The sequence below is a fragment of the Podarcis melisellensis genome (genome assembly GCF_964234715.1).
Source record: "Podarcis melisellensis genome assembly, chromosome: 9".
Classification (NCBI taxonomy): Eukaryota; Metazoa; Chordata; class Lepidosauria; order Squamata; family Lacertidae; genus Podarcis; species Podarcis melisellensis.
In genome coordinates, this window is record NC_138541.1 from 25840028 (window position 1) to 25861301 (window position 21274).

At 40.6% G+C, this 21274-nt stretch overlaps 1 protein-coding gene across 13 annotated transcripts in view; it reads right to left on the reverse strand.

The window, feature by feature from the left end:
• Positions 1-21274, reverse strand: part of CAMK2D (calcium/calmodulin dependent protein kinase II delta) — a 153261-nt gene that overhangs the window by 17459 nt on the left and 114528 nt on the right. For 5 of the 13 annotated variants that reach the window (XM_081925084.1, XM_081925085.1, XM_081925089.1 and 2 more), the window contains 5 exons: positions 19932-19969; positions 18488-18520; positions 12453-12512; positions 10718-10759; positions 6864-6912 (listed from right to left, as the gene is read on the reverse strand). In XM_081925084.1, the coding sequence (XP_081781210.1) occupies positions 6864-6912; positions 10718-10759; positions 12453-12512; positions 18488-18520; positions 19932-19969 (222 nt within the window). The remainder of the gene's footprint in view (positions 1-6863; positions 6913-10717; positions 10760-12452; positions 12513-18487; positions 18521-19931; positions 19970-21274) is intronic. The other 8 variants (XM_081925087.1, XM_081925086.1, XM_081925092.1 and 5 more) reach the window with 5 other exon arrangements.

The window sequence follows — 21274 nt, forward strand, 5'->3', positions numbered from 1 at the left end:
TATCAAAATGGCAGCCCAAGTTTACCAATACAGCATTTTGCAGCTAAATGTTGGCAAACTCTGAACAGCAGCTCTATTAAAAGAAGGTTATGGGCAACATTCAATCTCCAGTAGCTGAGCTTTATGAGGCTGCTGCTGTTTATTTGGTTTACAACACATCGTATTAACACTATACAGAAAAAAGTTCCACTTTCTTTAAACAATGCGGCGACCGCCCCCTGCCAATGTTATTGGACTCCAACTCCCATCAGCAGCTCCAGCCAGCATGCCCAATGGACAGGGATGGTGGAAGTTGTTGTAGTCCGGCAAAGCCTAGGAGGCCACAAATTCCTCATTCTTATTTCAGCAGTTTGCCCATGGGTGCCTTTTAAAATAGTACTTTGTATAGGAATGTCTGCCTCTCTCGTTGCCTTCGTCTAACACGTCTTCAAAAAAGAAGGGGTGAATGTTGTTGGGGTTTGTTGTTTTTTAAAAAAATGTGACTGGAAAGAGTAACTGTAGAATCTCAGGAAATGCTTTTAAAACTGCAATAGAAGCAGAACTTTTAGAATCACAAATGACATGCCATTCTGAAATAGCGCATGGCAATCCAAGTGAAATGAATGGGGGCTGGACAAGAGCACCAGAGATCTTGATGCTCTTGCACTGGGTGCACAGGAGAATTTTCAAGCACGCTGTGCAAACAGGGGCATTTATACCTCGACTAAATTATTCTACTTGAGATGTAATATGTTTGTATCTATGCATGCATCCGGGACACAGGTGGCGCTGTGGGTTAAAGCCTCAGCGCCTAGGACTTGCTGATCGAAAGGTCGGCGGTTCGAATCCCTGCTGCGGGGTGCGCTCCCGCTGCTCGGTCCCAGTGCCTGCCAACCTAGCAGTTCGAAAGCACCTCCGGGTGCAAGTAGATAAATAGGGACCGCTTACCAGTGGGAAGGTAAACGGCGTTTCCATGTGCAGCTCTGGCTCACCAGAGCAGCAATGTCACACTGGCCATGTGACCTGGAAGTGTCTCCGGACAGCGCTGGCCCCTGGCCTCTTAAGTGAGATGGGCGCACAACCCCAGAGTCTGTCAAGACTGGCCCGTACGGGCAGGGGTACCTTTACCTTTACCTTTTATGCATGCATCCAGATAGATAGATAAAACTTTCATATACCAACTCATATTTTAAACTGGTAATGGCTAAGTCTGGGGCCTATCATATGCAAACCCCATAAAAAACAAATGGAACTTATGCTCCTAATCATTTCGGTGGGGTTTGCACAGGAGAGAGCATTCTGGCAAATTATACCCAGAATGGGTAAGGGGTGTTTACGGATCTCATAAATTCCCCTAACAACATGCTCTATTTATACTTAACACCCGTGAATGCCAATAGCTGCCATCTGGCTCCATCACAATAATTGAATGCTTTATTTCTACAGGACAGCCACATGCCATTATGATTCTGTTTTGCAGCACTCCATCCTAATGCAGTTACATGGCAGCAGGTCTCATTTTCCTTATACAAGTCTGAATCATCATTCTTTGCAGCCACTGAGATATTCTACTGCCAAGCAGAAATATACCAAGTCAGAGTAAGGCTTGTAAAGAACAAAACACACAGTAATCCATTTCCTTCATAATGTATCTATATAACTTTGCCTTGCTTATATTTACTTGTCCTGTAAGTAATTTCTGCTTCGGATTACGAAACAAGAAGCACAACATTTTCTACTGCATTTACCCATAAATTAAACATTATGCCCTTTCCCGATTTAATATTTTCTTCATATATAAACTTTAAAAAGCAATGCAACCCTTGCCTCGGATACACTGGAGCTCCTGTATAGCTAACTCATGTCTTTGGTTTCGATTTTTTAATTTTACTAACGTGAGAGCGTTATCTGTAAGCCACCTCAAACGGATGTGTACCCTTAAGGGTGGGATGTAAATAATTGCAATAAATAAAAATGCACCCCATCTGTGCAGCACATGAAATACCAAGCATTGCACCCCCACCAAAACAGGGGTGTATTTGTGTGTGTGTATGTGCGACCTGGAGAATATGCTGCATTGGACTATAATCTCTGACCTATGGCACATCTACCAAGATATTTGCCTGGGCCAAGTGTGGTGCAGATGAATGGAAGCACGATTAACAGGATTATTTTTAGGATAAAATGGGAAGGGGAAGAACCAAGTACACCACCTTAAGTTTTTTGGTGAAAAGGTGGGGTATAAACGTAATACTAAACGAATAATAGGGCTTGGTGGTGCTACCATTCATTTAATGGGTCTTGTCCAGGAGAACATCCTGGAGGAGTGTGCCTTGACCTGTGCTACATTTTATTAATTATGTTATTTAAACATTTGTTTTCCATTGCTCAACACACACACAAAAACTCCCCAAAGTGGCTCAAAATCATAAAACAGTGTTTTAAAAATTTAGCAAATGTCCCAAGAGCCTATTGAATATAAAGAGAAGACAAGATCACTGGTTTTACATCAGCAACACAAACATTCCTAAACCCGCTACTGATTTGTCTATAAAACACAAGAATTTCCTTCCTTTTCCTCCCAGTGAATGTGATGAAATTCAAATTCATCCAACTTTGCAGGCAAAATGATTTCTTTAATAGGCTTTCTTCCTCACAGAAGAGTCACAAATGGGCTTCGTTTCATCAAAGGAAGGGAGAGCATCCTCCAGTGTTAAACAGACATGGTTATCCAGACATTAAATTGAAGCCCACTGCAAGTTTCTGGCCAAGTCTCAACATTATATTTCTACAACTGGGAGCGGAGACAGAGTGAATGAAGTGAACTGTCTGCACCTCTCAACTTACATAAAAGAGAGGAAGGAGTGGACTGGGAGGGCCCAGATTCATGCAAGTGACTCTGTGAATTTGTAATTTTCTTGGACTTTGCCGCCGAATTGATGGAAAGAAACACAACATATGAACAAACAAAGATGAGCAGGTAGAGTATGATCAGAATCCTCAGGAGCCACAGGCAGCAGGAGCGGCCGCTGGGACACAACAAAGATGGCGACAGGTAAGATGAAGAAGCAATGGGAGAAGAGAGATGGTGAGTAGAACATGACACCTCCATTTCACCCTCCTTTCTGAGAGCTGTATGTGGGGCATGAAAATGTGAGGGGGAGGGAAGAAAAGAAAAGAAAAGGCTAAAGCAAAAATGGTAATTCAATCACACGCAACAAGTGAACATCTTTGAGAATGGCAAAATCAACAAGAACTCTTTATGGAAAAACCAGGTTGACCCAAAAGCTGAAAGGGATACTATTCACCACTATGGGTCTCTGTTCAGATGCCAGCACAGAAGGAATATATCCTTACTTTCCTATGGTAATATGCACTATTTACCCAGATAAATAATATTTACCTCGAGAGAGTAGCCAGTGCACCTAAGTCAGTTTGTTCGTAACATTCTGGTCGAGCTACAATTAATGCAGATCAGTAAAAACAACATTAAATATGGAATACGGGTTGCATTCATAAGGTACCTGCTAGGCTAATAATGTGATTCACAAACCCATGGAGTAGTCCTATAGACTTCACTAAGACAAACCCAGACTGTGAGGTTGATGAACGCTAATGTTTGGCCATTATTCTAATCCTTCTTTTCAAGGGTGTGCATGTTCTTAGTATCTTCAGGATCGCCAACCAAGTTAGATAACAAGCGGATTCATGGAGGATAAAGTTATCAATGGCTATTTGCCATGATGATTATGCTCTGCTTCCACTGTCAGAGACAGAATGCATCTGAATATGAGTTGGTGAGATTCACAAGTAGGGAGAGTGGTGTTGGGCTCAGGGTCCTGTTTATGAGCTTCGCATATGCACTGTGGGTTGGCCAACAGTATGCTGGACTGGGTGGTCTTTTAGGTCTTTTAGAATCCAGCAGGATTCTTCTTATGTTTAGTGTAGACTTTGGTTTCCCAAGAATCTTAAGATACTGGAAAGGGACTAAACAGGTTTCAGTGGTCAGATCCTTACATTCAACAAGGGAAGTGGGATCTAGTGGAGGCTACCACTGCAGGTACAAGGATATCACCACATTTTCTGCTCATCTCCCTTACCCTCTGTAACTTCCTGCATCACTTTCTCAATCCTTTGAAGATTTCTAAGGGGCAAAGGGGGCATTCAACTGAAAAACACCTACTCAAATAAACATTTTTCTGCAGACGGTACATGCACTTTTGTACACATTACTGCAAAATCAGAAAAGCGTGACTTTCAAAGGTATGCTGTGTTTTGACTCTTGTATTATTTCGGAAACTGTGAATTAGGGAGGTTCACTTTTAAATGTGAACCGATTCAAATTTCTTCCCCCTCTCTGGCTACTGTCACAAATTGTTCCCGTTTTAGTGTATATATTGTTTTATGCTATTCTCTGCCCTGGAATCCATTATACAAAGCACAGTATATGAATAAATAAATAATGGAAGACACAATCATATTTGGAAGAAACTGCTATAGCTGCTGCACAGGAAGGCAAAGCATTCTACAGCATGTGCTATAAATAGTATTAACAAATATATTTGCTCTTCCTAAAAAAATACAAACCCCAAACACCTAAGACTTCCGACATTACTTCTATTTATTTAAATTTCATCTTTAAATCTGCAGTATCCACAAAACAATACCTTACTTTTTCTTCTCTAATAAATTTATTCCTTGCACATAATTGTTAATTCCATTGCATCAGATTATTACTGTAACAAGTTTAAAAGCCTTATAAAAGATACAAGTACCATTAACTGGGGGGAAAACAAGCCCTTTGCAAAACAAAACCATTTGGGTTATAGTACCCAAAGAAACTAATTTCACATTATAAAACAATGCTTTTTCATTTAATTTCTTATACTTCCAGTATCTTTTAACTTTCCAATGTTGCATAGTTTTCCAAAAAGCTTTAGCAAGGATGTATAAAAATACCTAATATATTTTCTGCCCATTTACTGATGGTCAAACCATTGCTCCATGAACAATCTTGCGCTGAAGCTCAAACTATCTGTGACCTTCAGCTTCATGATTATTCTGTTCTCTGGATACTTTTAAGATCCCACCCCCCGCAAAACAACCTTGGAGACTCTGGAAATGGATAATGGGAAGGAAGGCCTTTCATGACTTGCCATACCCTCCAACACTTTGAAGTCAAGGTCCAAGACACCACATTCCCATTTTTTATTCTAAGAGCATGGCAGCCATTTTGATTGCCGTGATTTCACATGACGCCCCCCGCAAAAAACTTTTTGTTTTCAGCCACAGAACCCACCAATGTGCATTTTGCGCATTGATTGTGGCCTCAAAAAAGAGCACTTTTTCAGGGGGAAATCACACAGAGAAATCATGTCATTCAAAGTGGCTACCATCCTCTCATGGGAGACTAGCTGGGAACCTTATGCGTGCGTCTACAAATCCCATCAGCCTTAGCAAGCAAAGTGGGGGCTGATGGGAGTTGTAGTACAAAGTATCTGGAGGGCACCAGTTTGGGGAAGGTGGCCTAAGGAAATATGAGAGTATGTTACAGTAATAGGAGAAAGGAGAGAAATGTAAAAGAAAAACATAAATCTGGCCAGGAAACAAAAATACTGGCATCTGAACAGACTGCTTATAAAAATGCTGCTTAGAACAAACAGTAGTGAAGAAACATGTTTGAGACAGAAGTGTGAAAAAAAATCCATTATTTAATGATAAATACAACATTAACTTACAGTTCTTCAATATTTTCCATTTCGCCAATTTCACTCTCCATTTAACTGAGCCCCTATGCTCTTCGCCCAAGTGTGTGGACCCATATTTTATCTATAGTATTTCTTATGCTGTTCAGACCTATGGACACTCAATTTAATCTACTTAAATATGATATCCATGCAGTGGCGGAGCTACGTGCTCTGGCACCGGGAGCAGCATAAATCTGGAGGCGTTCACAAGCGTTGAGCGTCCCAGGGGTGCGTGAAGCGCTGAGCATCCCAGGGGCGGCTGCGATGGCATTCCCCCCCCCCCCCCCAAGACGGCACCTGGGACGGACCACTCCTCCCGCCCCTACATTCATCCGCCAGTGCATCCATGTGGCCTTAAGGGCAGGATAGGTGAGAGGCTGAGGAAAGACGGCAAAAATCTTATGCCTGCCCCCAACCCACACCAAAGGAGCATCACCATTTGAACCAGGCCAGAGCCTTAGTTTCCTTATGAAGCTCTGTGGTGGAACTATGGTAAATGAGCACATGAAGCTGCAAATGTAGAACAGGACATATTGTTGAAGATACAAAAAAGGAGCCTAACGGTGAGGGTGTGGTTGTGAGTTGTTGTTTTGCTTTAATGTAGTCCTATCCATATTTATGCAGGAATCCATACCACAGAGTGGGTGAATGGAGGGCCAGCAGGTAGTGGTAAGGTTAGCAGCAACAAAAGTGACTACAGCTACAGCACAGAGTATGTGGGGAGGCAGTGTGGTGCAGTGGTTAGAAGTAGGACGAAGGAGACCCAGGTTCAAATCCCCACTGAGCTATAAAAGTCACTGCGGTGAACTCTGTTCCTCCACTGTCTCCCAGTCTAACCTACCTCACAGGGTTGTAGTGAGGGTGAAAGGAAGAACCATGCATGTTGCCTTGAGTCCACTGCAGGAAAGGTGGGATATAAATGCAATAAACAAGTAATAAAATTAATTCTCTCTGCAACTTTCAGCCTGGTCACCCTGTTTGTGTCATTAAGCACATGCAAGATTTGATGTCCAGCCTTCTACGCCTTTAGCAGAGTACGGCCGTGCTGACACTGGCAGCTAGTACAATAGTAAGATCACATTTTCTTGATATTATAAAGAAATTCTAGAAATGCACCAGACAAGTACAGCTAAATACCTTTCACATCTTCATCTTCAATGGTTGTGTTGGAGCTCTCTGTGGATTCCTGTTGAGAAGTATAAGAAAAATCAACTGACTGATCTACTATTCCACTACTTATTTATATTTACAATGTCATCAGACATCTCATGCAAAGCCCAGAAGCAGACCACGTGACTGCGAGACTCAAACAAATAAACACAGAGGGTGATGGGCTTTTACCCTTAAAGCCAAATTTGAAGCGGTTGCAATCCGCTTGGATTGGAAAGGAACGCTTAAAGACAACGAGTTTCTTGTTTTGAAATTCACAGGACTGTAAGGGAAGAACCATGAAAAATGGGCTGACTGGTTTTCTTAAAACCCTTTGATACTTTTATGACAGAGGATGGTGAATTACATTAAGCTGACCATCAGAACCAGCCATTTTACAAATAAGAAGTGCAGGAATGTGTAAGACATATAAATCCAATTGGTGGTTTCATATTAATATTGCCAGGATCCAAAGAACTATGGAACCAGAAGGTCCAGGTATTCAAGGGGTTTTGAGGTTCTGTTTCTCAAACAGCAGCAGCACCTTTTCCACTTTTGAAACAGAAAAGAGTTTCAAAGGCAGCAGAAGGCATGGTGTGGCAGTCTCCTATTCAAAGCAAAACATCAAACAAAAATGAAGGCCTCACTTGGCATTCTCCAACAGCATCACAGTAGTTATAGGGGCCACCTTGCTGAAGCTAATCAGGTTGGGGTCTGGTCAGTGCCTGGACTGGAGAACATCCAAGGACCCCTTCTGTACATGACCTTTGGAATATTGGGGTGGGGGTATAGAAAGGCAATAAATGCCGCTCTTTGGATCCCAGCCACAGTTTTGTTTTTTAAAGACATGTGTTCAAGATGAAAGCAAGTTATTAAGGAAGCTTAAAGACAGAAGTGGTCCGATTTCATGTTTCTATGTTTTTTGTTTTGTTTTGACAGATATATTATTCCCTACTGGTTTACAAATATTTGTTCCTCAGGCAGCTGTTTTTTAAACTCACCATATTGTCAAAAAGACAAGCATCTCAGATGGCTGTCAGAGTTTTATGCATTAATAATAATAATAATAAGTCTACACGTTTAAAAGGACACTGTCAAAGAAGACAAAAAATTCTGTCTTTAAAACAAGTTTATACAAGGAAAAGAGCAAAACAAGCAGTCAATATAAAACGTGAGACAAATCTCTTCCTTCATGGAATTAGGACCATGCTGAAAGCGGATCAAGCACAGGTTTGTAAATTTGGCTGGTCACCTGAGACAAGCAAGATTCACCTTCATGTTGACAAGAAAACTGTTTCTTATTTCCACTCAGAACACAAATGATTAAAATTGTCATGAGTGGGCAAGTATACTGCACAATTTTACGGGCCAGTAATTTCTGTGAGCTTTATTTAAAAGTCTGGTTTCAGACGTTTGTTCTACGGCTTGGTATAAAAAAAAACCCAAACCCTGGGAGACATGAATCCCAAAAGACCTTGACAGTGTTCTTTTATATGTTCTTAAAATAATTCAATGCTTAATGCAATGTTGATGGTTAAAAGACATGATGTATGTATGCACACCAACGAATAGATCAGCGAGCGTCACGCCACCCCAACATCTGCCCAACCACTCAAAATAAACCGTCATGCTCTGTCTGCTGTTAAGAATGCTCAAGAGTCAAGAGGCATGAACACAGATGTATCATGCTTTATAGGTTATGTTAACACAATCTTAAAAATGTTTACATAATCTGCAAACAACCACACGAAATTCCATGCACCACCTCACAAGTCAACTCCATGGACATGTTCATGCTAAAAAGGCTCCACACAGACCCTCCCCCCCCAATATACGATACGTTTCAACAGCGATTTCCCCTACAAGTGATTTCCACCTCCGTGATGATGTTCATTTTAGTTTGGGGCATTTCCGCACCCCAGAAAGGGAACACAGTTTTATCAATTTTCCATAATGGTACAGAACAAGTAGATGTAGTCATGCCAAAGAGCTATGGATCATTTTGTCCCATTTGTTTTTTTTATTATTATTATTCAAGTGAAAACCGAAAATTCAAGTGTTAGCGAATGTAGGCTGTAAACTGCATATTTCAACACAATATGAACAACAAAATGTGGTTCATGAGCAGGTGGTAGCAAAACAAACATCACAATCTGCCTTATATATATTATATATATACCAGAGGCTGTAAAATAAATATGCAAATGAACTGGAGATATAAATACGATAAATTGGGATACATGCTTGAGAAAGGCCCGTAGTGTGAACTACAAGTACTATCCACAAACACAAAACAGGGTATCTGTCAGTTGTTGTATGAAATAAATCAGAAAAGAATAGTGATATCCGAGCATACCATTACATTTTCTTTGATTAGTTAATTATGGGGTACCAATTACAGGATTACCTAGTCCAGGGATAGGCAACATGTCCACCACTGAGAGCTACACCAGAAATTTGGTGGGCAAACACTTTTTTTTCCAAATTTAACTCTCCAAAAGTGACAAAAGGATAGAAAATGGGTTCCTTTTCTCCCGCAAAGGAAAGCTGCTAATTCCAGGGTTCTAGCACTACCACACCAGCCATGGCTCAACAGTTGCTTAGCCCATTTTTATGTCCATGCAAGGAAAGGGGGAAAATTTGATATGCAATCCAATCCAACAAACACAGCCATCATAAACAGCAGACATTAAAAAACAAACGACCAAAAATGCAATAAAATAATACTCATGGAATCCAGAGAACATCCTTGCCAGCCCAGATGTGAGCATCTGGATGATGTTCTGAACAACGTCTGAAGTTCAGTGAAGAAGAGCATTGCACAGAGCTGGGGGCAGGGGGGGGGAGAGCTTCAGGTCCACTGGCTAGTAAGTTCCCTTTCCCCTTCTACTGGTTCCCTTGCAGTCTTAAAGTTTTTGCTTTGGGCCTGGCTCTAATGTTTCCCCCTCAGCTAGACAGAAAAACTTGGTTCCAAGGACACCCCAAGAAGGTGAAATCCGAGTTGGACACAAGTTACAACTATTACTTTCCTGGCCAATAATAGCCTCATCCTTGGAACTATTATTCATGTACAGGAAATGCTTATTATTTGGGGGAGGTGGGGAACTTGAACCTGTTTATAGATCAACCTTCCCCAATCTGATGCCCTCCATAGGTTTTGGATGACAACTTCCAGTCCCTGATCACCGGTCACTCTGGCTGGGCTGAGAGTTGCAGTCCACAGCATCTAGAGAGCATCAGGTAAGAAAGTCTGATGCAGAAGAATGTATGGAAGATAGCACAGTGAAGAGTGCGTGGGCATTTATCATCTTTACATGTATATATTTGTGTGCTGCTCATTACTCATCATAAAATTTGCAACAAGCACCCCGACACGCCCCCTCCCAAAATAAAAGGTTATGCAACAATGAATGAACATGCTCAAAAACAGATGGGACAAATCTCCAAATGTGCCTTTCTTGAACTTCAGTAAAGTGTTGCATATGGAGAGCCTGAACCACACTCTGCATCTGAGGAGGAACTTCTTTTTCTTTGCCAGAACATTAAGTTCCAGGTTAGAAGCTAGAGATGTACACCAAAAGTGTGGAACAGCTCCTACCAGAGCACCTCTGGCACAGGTGAGGAAACTCAGAAATAGTGCAGAAAAGGGCTCTCTGCAGGATTCCGTTACAAGAGAAGCAATTCTCTGCAGGCTTCACTAGACGACTGAATACCAGGTAGCTAATTTCCTAGCTAAAGCTCGCATAATGCACACACTGTGGGGTGTGTTTTCTTTTGGCAGGGGGGCTCAATGGAATATGGAATCTGAAAAGTGCAGGACAGTATTGGTTCTTTCTGAATACCTTATTTCCATCTGGGTTGTGGATTACGGTAGTTTGGGGCTCCTGAGTGAGAACAAAATAAGAGAGAGAAAACAGTTCTCGGTAAATAGATTTCTCGCGCGTGAGAAGGAGAACGAGAAGAGCCAGATGACAAGGGCTAAGCACTGACAAGAGCTAAGGCAAAGTTAGCTACTGTCAGAGGATGAAACTGGCAAGCCAGCAAGGAAGGCCATCGTATCTACTGCAGCAGCATGCAAAGACCTTATTCATGATTTAACACATGTCCAGGGCTTTGAAGGAGATCTAAAGAGGCACCAATTCTCACAAGGTCTTCCAAATCAAACTGCTGGCCAGTTTTTTAACCTTCCACCTCCAAAAATTAGCTCACAGTTTCCACTGGGCAAAAAGGCAACTACCATGGGTAAACTAGGTCAATTTACTAAAGAATGACGATGCAGCCTATAAAGGTTAAAGAAGGGCCAAAATGGGATGAGTAGGTTCAGGAAAAGATATAGAAAACCCTAAGCACAAAAGAGTATTGCTACCTTCAGATCCTTTCATTTCACAGAGATTAACACTCATGGTAGGAAATGCTGTCATCTCAGAGTCTAATATCCCTCCAGCCATCTGCTGGAGTATCTCTAGGGTTGGTGACACACAGGCACACATTTGGGCAATTCCTAGTAGAAGACTCTATGAAGCCGATACTTTTCAGAATACTTAGTAGTGGGAATGTCCATGGGGAATATTCAATGGGAGTGCTGTCATGCACAAAACCACAGGTGCCAGTACTTTAAAACTGGAAAGACCTTTCTTCAAAAGGGTTTACCAAAACATGGTAGGTTGGATGCCACTGACAATATGCTAATTGTTAATGGAAAGGTTTTTAATTTTGAGGCTTTGCTGCATAGCCTAGAGAAATCAGAATAAGTAACCTAAGCAAGGTTATGACTCATGAGCTACAGATTCACCGCAGAGCCTATTATGGAGTAATGACTCCTATGTATTAAAGCAGGCACCCCCAAACTCGGCCCTCCAGATGTTTTGTTGACTACAATTCCCATCATCCCTGACCACCGGTCCTGTTAGCTAGGGATGGTGGGAGTTGTAGTCCCAAAACATCTGAAGGGCCGAGTTTGGGGATGCCTGTATTAACTGTGGTATATAACCAGCTTTAGAAATAGATGCCTCTTGATCCCAGTAAGTGAAGTCTTGCAAAGCCCTGCTGTGTGTTTTTTTTCAAAAAAAGTAAAGAATGAGAAGCTGAATAAGGTCTACTTGGTTGTTGCCTAGCAATAATCTTGTTAGCTCTCCTTGATTTTGACACTCACATTGTATTAGCGACAAAAAAGTAGGAAGAAAGTTTGTTTAAGCCTCATTTATAAATACTGGAACACTCATCAGACGAAGAGCTAAGGGCAACACAAAAGCACATTCTATTCACTTTCTGACACAGCATGCAATGAAATTCAACTACGGCTACCAATGCTACTGCACAACCACATCCATTTTCCATGTCACATTGGCTAATTAGAAACACACTGTTTCACAATCAACTTCCTCTTTATACACACACATAAATAATATGCATATATAAAAAAGTGCAATCTCAAGTTCCCAAGAGGGGAAAAAAAAATAGCGCCAAAATTTTAGAAAGCAAACAAGGAGCAAGGAAGAGGGAAGAGAGGAGGAAAAAGGGAGAGAAAACTCAGAAACAGAACTCAAAAGCAAGTTAAAAGGAAAAAGCCAGGTATACCAGCGTTGGGGTAGGAATATTTTCTTTGGGGCTGGTTACCACGTTGGTTTTGTTGTTTATCTGTAGGTATGCAGAAAAGTAGAAACAAACAAGCCTTAGATCTCTCACAGCAGATAATCATATCTATATCTCCCTATATAGACTACTTATACACAGATATAGATATGGAGATAAAGACTGACGGAGGTGTGAATTTATAAAAAATCAAAGGCAACAATGACAACAGATTTGAGTAGGTACTATAGCAGCTTCTCCCAGTGCCGTTCACAAAGAAATGCCCCTGGAGGTGCTATACAGACATGTATGGTTTCAGCTATGTTACTAAGATTTTTTTAAAAAGCTCAAACCAAGCAATATGCAATTAATGCAGGAAATGAGAGAGAATAGGCCTACATTTCCAACGACCCATTCACCACCTCCCGTGTTTGGATGTGATGCTATTTAATATACTGCACCAGGTCTGAGTTTAGCTTGGGAGTCAACTAAGCTAGAGGCCCATATATTAGAGTCATATACACATTTTATTTTGTCATACATGTTGTCTCCAGAAGTCTATATATTTAGGCAGGACATGAAAATATTTAAAGGTTATTAGCTTTACTGTTTCAAAAACACTCTTATTGCCCTAAGTTAGGTCTGAATGTGTTACAGCATGCTGCAAGGTGGTTCTCTGGACACAACTGGGAATCAATTGAACCAGAAAACAAAATGTATATTCAACATAATTTAAATACTGTAGCTTACAGAGTCTCTTTACCATTGATCATTTCAAGGCAATGCAGGAAAAGATGTCAGCTATGTTTTTCGGCAGAATGTGAATGCGGAGTATTAAAAAGGCATGATTTTGTATTCCGGGAAGTGTGTGCTAAAGTGATATACACAGAGTGCACGATATGAGCATGGAAGACCCCTTTTCAAGAAGAAAACTAATTTGTTTTTCTCTCTAATATCATGAGTAGTTTTAAACCAGGCAAGAATGACATAGCCTTAAAGACAACAGAAAAGCTAATTACATTTTCTCTAGAATAAACCCCCAAAACTATTTCAGTTCTTAGATGCATTTAAAATGCTGATCCACACCTATATATCAAGTATTTTATTCATAACAGAAGTAAACTGAACATTTAAAAGTTAGATTCAGTAAAATTTAATTATAACTAAATCTGGCAGAAGGAGCTGTCACATATCTTCTGGTGAAAAACTGCCCTTTGGTTTTACCAGCTCTAGCTGTAAGAGGAGCAAACTGCAGAGCTGCATATAAATAAGATAGAAAGTTTAGCTGATCAGTAATACAGAATATTTAATGCTCCACTAACACAAAGAACGGAGAAGGTAAAATGTTACATGTGAAAGAAAAGCAAGAACGGAAACACATAAATCTTAGCTGACCATTTGTAAAACTCAATGTAATGTCTATTTATAAACAGAACAAATATTTTATGTTGTTACATGAGATGTCCACTTTTAACCTACTCAGATAACTAATCAGGCAGTACAAAAAGTATTGGTTGGCATGCTTTAAAAGAAAAAGCAATGGTAGGAATACATTTTGTAAACCCATGGCATTGAAGGTGTATTTTTCTTACTATAGGACCATATAACACCAGTCCTAAAAGAACTACATTGGCTCCCAGTACGTTTCCAAGCACAATTCCCCAAAGTGTTGGCTGCTGACCTTTAAAGCCCTTAACAGCTTTGGCCCTGTATACCCAAAGGAGTGTCTCTGTCTCCATAGTTCAGCCCAGACACTGAGGTGCAGCTCCAGTGAGTTCCCTCATTGTGAGAAGTGAAGTTACAGGGAACCAGGCAGAGGACTTTCTCAGTAATCGTGCCTGACCTGTTGAACACCCTCCCATCTGTAGATATCTGAAGGCAGCCCTGTATTGGGAAGCTTTTAATGTATGATGTTGTTGTGTTTTTGTATATTGTGTTGGAAGCCACCCAAAGTGGCTGGGGCAAGCCACTCAGATGGGTGGAGGTACAAAAAATATTTTTAATCATCATCATCATCATATTATTATTATTATTATTATTATTATTATTATTATTATTATTATTATGCTAACAATGCTGAGGGCCTGATTAGCAGTAATTATATTTATGAATGGTTGTAGCTATTTTAATACATAACTTAAGAGATTCACATCATTAAAATTCTAGTCCAGATTGTAAAAAAATGGGTGTAACCCATGGAATTCACAGTGTTGAATAAACTGCCTTTGGCCTTACCTGTAAAATGGGATTATGAATGATATGCCTTGAGAGTTCTTAAGATAAATGAAGTAAGATCAGTGCATGCACAGATCCCTGTTCAACTAAGTAACACAGCGGAGGATACTGGGGTGTTACACAAGCCTTTGTTGATCGTTTACCATGAGTGTGCAGAAAACGCCTAGAAAGAGGAACAAAGCATCATCACTGGCTTCGTGTTATGTCTAAACTGAGGATTGTGGTTTGCTTCACACCATAAAACCTTTTGTTAAGCCAAAGTTTCTTCTTGGCTTATCAATCATAGTTTGGAGTGAAGCATACCACGGGTATAATGTTAAGCCAGAGATAGTGGTTTGTTGTTCCTGCTAGTTAGAGGGCAGGAGTGAAGGGCACGGTGTTTTGTGCACTCATGGTAAACCATTAACTATGGCTTACCATGATGTATGAACTGGGCTTCTGTCTGCCTTCAATAAGAGAACAGAAAAGGATTCAGATACGTAAAATGGGAGACTTAACAATGCATTCAATAGGATTTACAATAACAGCAATCAAAGCACATGGTGTTGTGCAGCACAACAATGGTGGTTTGTTTTCCCCAGAGTGGTAGAATTCCAAATAAGCTCTGAGGTGCCAGACTACATTATTAGCCATTGCTGTATGCAATATGTACTAACAAAGTTATTTTGAACACACAGTGTCGTTCCCACAGGAGTACCTCTGAAGGTAAATGTTTGTGTGTGTGTGTGTGTGTGTGTGTGCATATATATATATATGTAAAGAACTTTTTAGAAATCCGTACAATATATTTAAAGTGTGGTATGTATTCATGATCCCTCCACACAATGTGTTTTCAATTAAACACTTATTTTTCTTACTGAACAGTGACTACATTAGATTTGGAATTACGATGATAGCACGTGCAAGAAAGAAAAGAAAAAGAAAATGCACTATTTACGCCTTTCTCTGTGTACCATAAGAAAATAGGCTGGTTTACATATGATGCTTGCTGAACTACAGTTGAGAACTATGTGCATTTGCTAGAATAGGCCTGAGCTAAGCACTGGGCTCCCTGGCTCCCCTTACATATGGTGCAAAACCATGGGTTTGGATTGCTTGCTTTCACAAGCAATAAATAAATAAAAGAAAAATATAAATTGGCCCTCACAAAAGTATCATTCTAAAAATAGAAGAAAAGCAAAATGATCACAAACAAAAGGGGTCAATATGGATATCCTGAGCAGGAATCAAATATAAAGTATCACTCAAGCAACTTTCATCTCTGGAAGAACATGCTTCCGATCGAAAAAGGGTGGAGACATTCACTTGTATATTACAAGTGCAGATATACAATTTGAAGTTGTATTCCAGCCCCCTCACAAAATGTGTAGAGAGATCCATGGAAGTATTTATTTACTGTAATGATGGGAGGTATTACCAGTAGTGTAAGATTACCAGTAGGATCAAACAAGATGCAACATTAATTGCATATGAATAATTAACATGCACTTTCAAAATGTAAATAAATTGAGGGGGGAAAGCAAGATCAGGTTTAGCTCTTTCTCTCCTGATAAGAATTACCCCCCACACCCCCCCAAAAAAAACTGTTCTTGCCCTTGGAGGGAAGCTCCCATTGGAGACAGAAAAGGGGACAGGCCCAGAAGTTTTATTGATTATGCAGACTACTTGCTAATTAGGTTCCCCACTTGACATGAGCTCAGTCAATTTTTGGCCAAGGCAAGTCCATTTGCCATACATATATTACATATGACATCAGGTATGGTGCTTGCTGGCATTGTCAACCAACTGATTGATGGAGTATACAAAGCCCTGTGCCTTTTCTCACAGAGCTGATTTCAAACCCCTCAGGCAAAGGACAAGCTTGGCTCGCCACAGGTGAGGGTGGTAAGAATCAAGTTCCTCATTCCTGAGCTAAAGTAACATATCAGCCCTACAAAATACTTGGAAATGTTCCTTGGAAACCTACCACTTATTTCTGAGAATTATTAAAGCTGGAAACGACCTTATTTGTGTTCAAGGAAGTTTTGGTGGTACCACTGAAAGCAACAGCTGTGCAATATTCAAACAGCTGTGCAATATTCTTAATTATAAGCAATTAACAATGGAAAGATACGTCAACTGTGTGTCAAAAGGTAAAACCCTTCTTGCAAGCATGCTGACCACAATCCATCTTCTGTTGAAGTCAGTGGGGTGACAGAACTCCCCCTGCTGGATTGTACAGTTTGGGTAGGGTTTCTATAAGGACACACTTTGGAAACAGGAATTTAAGAAGATTTTCTTGCAAATGAAGCTCACTTTGCAGAGCCAGGCACAATTCAAAATATGCTATTCACCATTTACTTATTTTTGACGGAAGAGCCCCTCACTCAACCTCGTCCTTCTATGAGGATATCTACCTGCACAGAGACAGTGGGTTGAATACTGAGCTGGACTGTAGTGTTTACATTTATATCCCACCTTTTCTTCAAGGAGTTTAAGGTTCTTCCCCTCCCCATTTTATCCTTATAACAAACCTGTGATGCAGGTTAAGCTGAGAGGCTGTGACTGGCCCAAGGTCGCCCAGTAAGCTTCATGGCTAAGTGGGGATCTCCCAGGTACACCACACTGACTATAGCCATATAAAGTTAGGCAGGACGGCATGAGGCAATTACCCACCTTTCCAAAACTAGACGTTCCCATCAACAAATGTGTGACTGTACAGTAGATACAGGACTGTTGAGTGGGTTTCAAAAGAGCATCTTATAATAAACGATATAGTATGTTTGGCAAACTGGCTGTTAAGCTTTGCACTGGACTTGCTACCAGCCCAGACATACACCTAACTGTGTATTCCACATCCCTTCATCTGCACTTGACTTGGCTCTGCTTGCTACCTACCTTTGTCCTCCATGCTAATCAATGGACAACTTTAAATTTGCTTAATTCATATGACATTGCACAGTGTTTGGTAGTAGTCTGTTCTGTTTTTATTTGGCTCGTGTATCTGTAGGTAAAATACCCATGAATGTAGTCATCCACCTCTATCAAGAACTACCTACAGAGCTTTACTAATCATCAGCAGAATGACAAGTATGGAAGGGTCCTTCAGAAGCACTTGCTCTTTTTAAGTGGAGTGAAATGTATAGTTAAATGTTGGAATAAATTTTCACACCATGTGGTACCTGCAGTGGAATACAGGAGGTGGTGTAAGAGAAAGGGTAAAAGCAGAGACTAAATTGTATTGTTTATTGCAAATACTCACAGGAACTGGGCACTGGCTTGAGCAATAACTCAGTTTTCATATTACAAACACCTCAACATATAATTGAAGGGACAGCCCTATCATGTTCTTACATTTTCAGAAATCTCATACCAGAAGATCACAATGACTATACAGAAGGTTTTTTGATTAACTATGATATTGTAGCAGAACAGTTGCACTGGCCATCGCTGCATCTACTTTGCACCGATATTTGCATGGTCTATGAGATGGGTGCAGAATCTGTGGTCTCCAAATGCTGATGGACTACAAATTCCATCATCCCTGGCCACTGGCCACGCTGGCAAGAGCTGATGGGAACTGAGGTGCAGCAACACCTGGAAGGACACAGGTTTCTCACTCTCGTCTGTGACCTTGGCTCTGGAAGAACTGATAGCAATTAATTCAGGACGTCATGTTACACTGAACTGATGCAGAAGTTACAAGCCGGTATTTTAAAAGTCTTGCAGCTTCCTTTTCCTACGTCAACAGACCTAAATGCAAAAATTTCATCTCTTAAGTGTGAACGTTTCACAGGAGGAAAAATCTGGCAGATAAAGATCCTCACCATCATCTGAACACTCGAACTTGACTTCCTTTTCTGATTTGACCAGTCAGAGGGAAAGGAAAAGAAAAAAATGTGACTGGTTGGATTTGAGGTATCAATGCATGGAGAACAGTATATTGTTTGTTTGTTCTAAGAACAGCCTAATATACAGGTATTCAGGATGGGAGTGGGATCTCCTGCATGAGAAAAATTGTGAAAACAAATACTTTGATAAGATGCACACTCTCCACCCGCCACTTCATAGGACTGCAAACACAAACGCAAAACAGAGTCCTGAACACACAGCAAAGAAGACCCCCATAAGTGTAGTGGTACTAGCAAAGTGTTGGCAACAATTATACTTAGCATTACTGTTTAAACAGACCAATTTTGACAGAGATAGTTACAGACATACAAGACCTTAGTACTGAATGAAACAAGCTGTCTGAATTAGACCACATTTTAGGTAAGTTACCCTACTGAAATTACCCAGTTAGGAACACTGGAAAGGACCAGGTTGACTTTGGATAATGTCCTTTTGTAAAGTGCCCAAATTACTGAAGGCAGTGGAGATGAACACCCTGTATTCCCCTCAGTGATTCAAGCAATATATTGAAATAGGTCCAGTTAATCTTGGAATTTGTGCTTGGTCCATGGAAGCAAAGGTTGCCAATGGCTGGTCTTGAAAAAGATAAGTTGGACCTAAGTGATTAGGGTGCCTTTAAGTGAATTATGAAAGGGTATACATGTAATGAGTCCAAGAGAAATATACAGTGAATTAGATATTTCAAGGTAAGTAACAAACTTCAAGAAAAAGTTGCAAAGATAAAAGCTGAGGTCAAATACATATTTCAATGAAAACTTGCAAAATAGGAGAAATGGAAGTTACATTTTCTAATATTAGCTGGATTGCTTTATCTTGTGTTTACAAGTCCTTCTGGGAAGAAGAAATATTCCCTCCCCACCCCCCTCCAGCTCTTCCTTGGCTATTTTGCAAAGTATTTACCCAGAATCTTTAATTTACAGAGCTTCTGTCCTATCATGGAATTGTGAGGTCACCCAAGTTTAGAAACTCTAAATCACACAGGAAAACTGCAAGATTGTTCTGCTTCTTACGGACATCTTTTATTCGGTGTAAACTTACGCACTGACTTCCGCCAAAGCACACCAGCTACTGCTGGCAGAACCCAGCTCAAGGGCTGCCAACCCCTGAGGTATAACCTTCTGACAAATGGAATGCCAAGGACACATGGAGGCTGCCTTCCCAAATGGCCGGTCCATGATCAGCTGCAAAGCAGTGACTTAAGTTTATTCAAGCATATATATTTTCTTTTTCTTAAAAAGCAAACCCTAAAGGAAGAGGACCAGTTATTTCGGTGCCAAAGTAAAGAGAATTTCGAAAGTCACATGGTAATGAAAAGTAAATGAGACGTATCGTTAGATGACCTCAGTATTTGTAGCCTACCTTCACTCCATCAGGTTTCTTCAGTAAACTCTTGGCTGCTATAAATTGAAAGGAAATAAACAATGTCAGCCAATGTAATTCAAAATCAATGAAACAAAACAAATGAACAAATTGGGTGTATTTTTTCCCTTCTACCCTTTGCATTTATCATCACATTTAAAACATCTTACCATACCATTTTTATATTCTGCCTTGCAGTTGTCTTTGTTTTAAATATTTGCTTGTATCTATATTAAGTAGTGATGTATGGAAGTGAGAGCTGGACCATAAAGAAGCCGAAGAATTGATGCTTTTGAATTATGGTGCTGGAGGAGACTCTTGAGAGTCCCATGGACTGCAAGAAGATCAAACCTATCCATTCTGAAGGAAATCAGCCCTGAGTGCTCACTGGAAGGACAGATCCTGAAGCTGAGACTCCAATACTTTGGCCACCTCGTGAGAAGAGAAGACTCCCTGGAAAAGACCCTGGTGTTGGGAAAGATGGAGGGCACAAGGAGAAGGGGACGACAGAGGACGAGATGGTTGGACAGTGTTCTCGAAGCTACCAACATGAGTTTGACCAAACTGCGGGAGGCAGTGGAAGACAGGAGTGCCTGGCGTGCTCTGGTCCATGGGGTCACAAAGAGTCGGCCATGACTAAATGACTAAACAACAACAACATATTAAGTATAAAAAGGTAAAGGACTCCTGACAGTTAAGTCCAGTCGCAAATGACTCTGGGGTTGCGGTGCTCATCTCGCTTTACTGGCCAAGGGAGCCGACGTTTGTCCGCAGACAGTTTTTCCAGGTCATGTGGCCAGCACGACTAAGCCGCTTCTGGCGAAACCAGAGCAGTGCATGGAAATGCCATTTACCTTCCCGCCGGAGCGGTACCTATTTATCTACCTGCACTTTGATGTGCTTTCAAATTGTTAAGTATAGATGCCTATAATACCAGTAAGATTTTTATTGCTGAGTGTAGAGCATTAAAACCTCCACATTGTAATATTGACTATTAGATCTCTAGATCATTCATGCAGACCTGGAACAGGTAACAACCTCTCTGGAAGACAAAACCGTTATATCCCAAGAATTTTTTTTTGGCATAGAGGTGAAGGAGAAATAACAGTTTGTCACTGCCATTCAGCAGTTTAAAACACATGCACTGAAACATCTACCTGTGAAAGGTATCTGGAAGACCAGCAGATTATCATGTTACAGGTGCAGTGAGTCTTAAAGCCTAGGTGCTGCAAACAAGTGGACCATTTACTACTATTTTGAGATGCTTTGTTACAAAAAAAGGACTGGTACATTTTTAGTTCATAGAATTGTAGAGTTGGAAGGGACAACGAGGGTAATTTAAT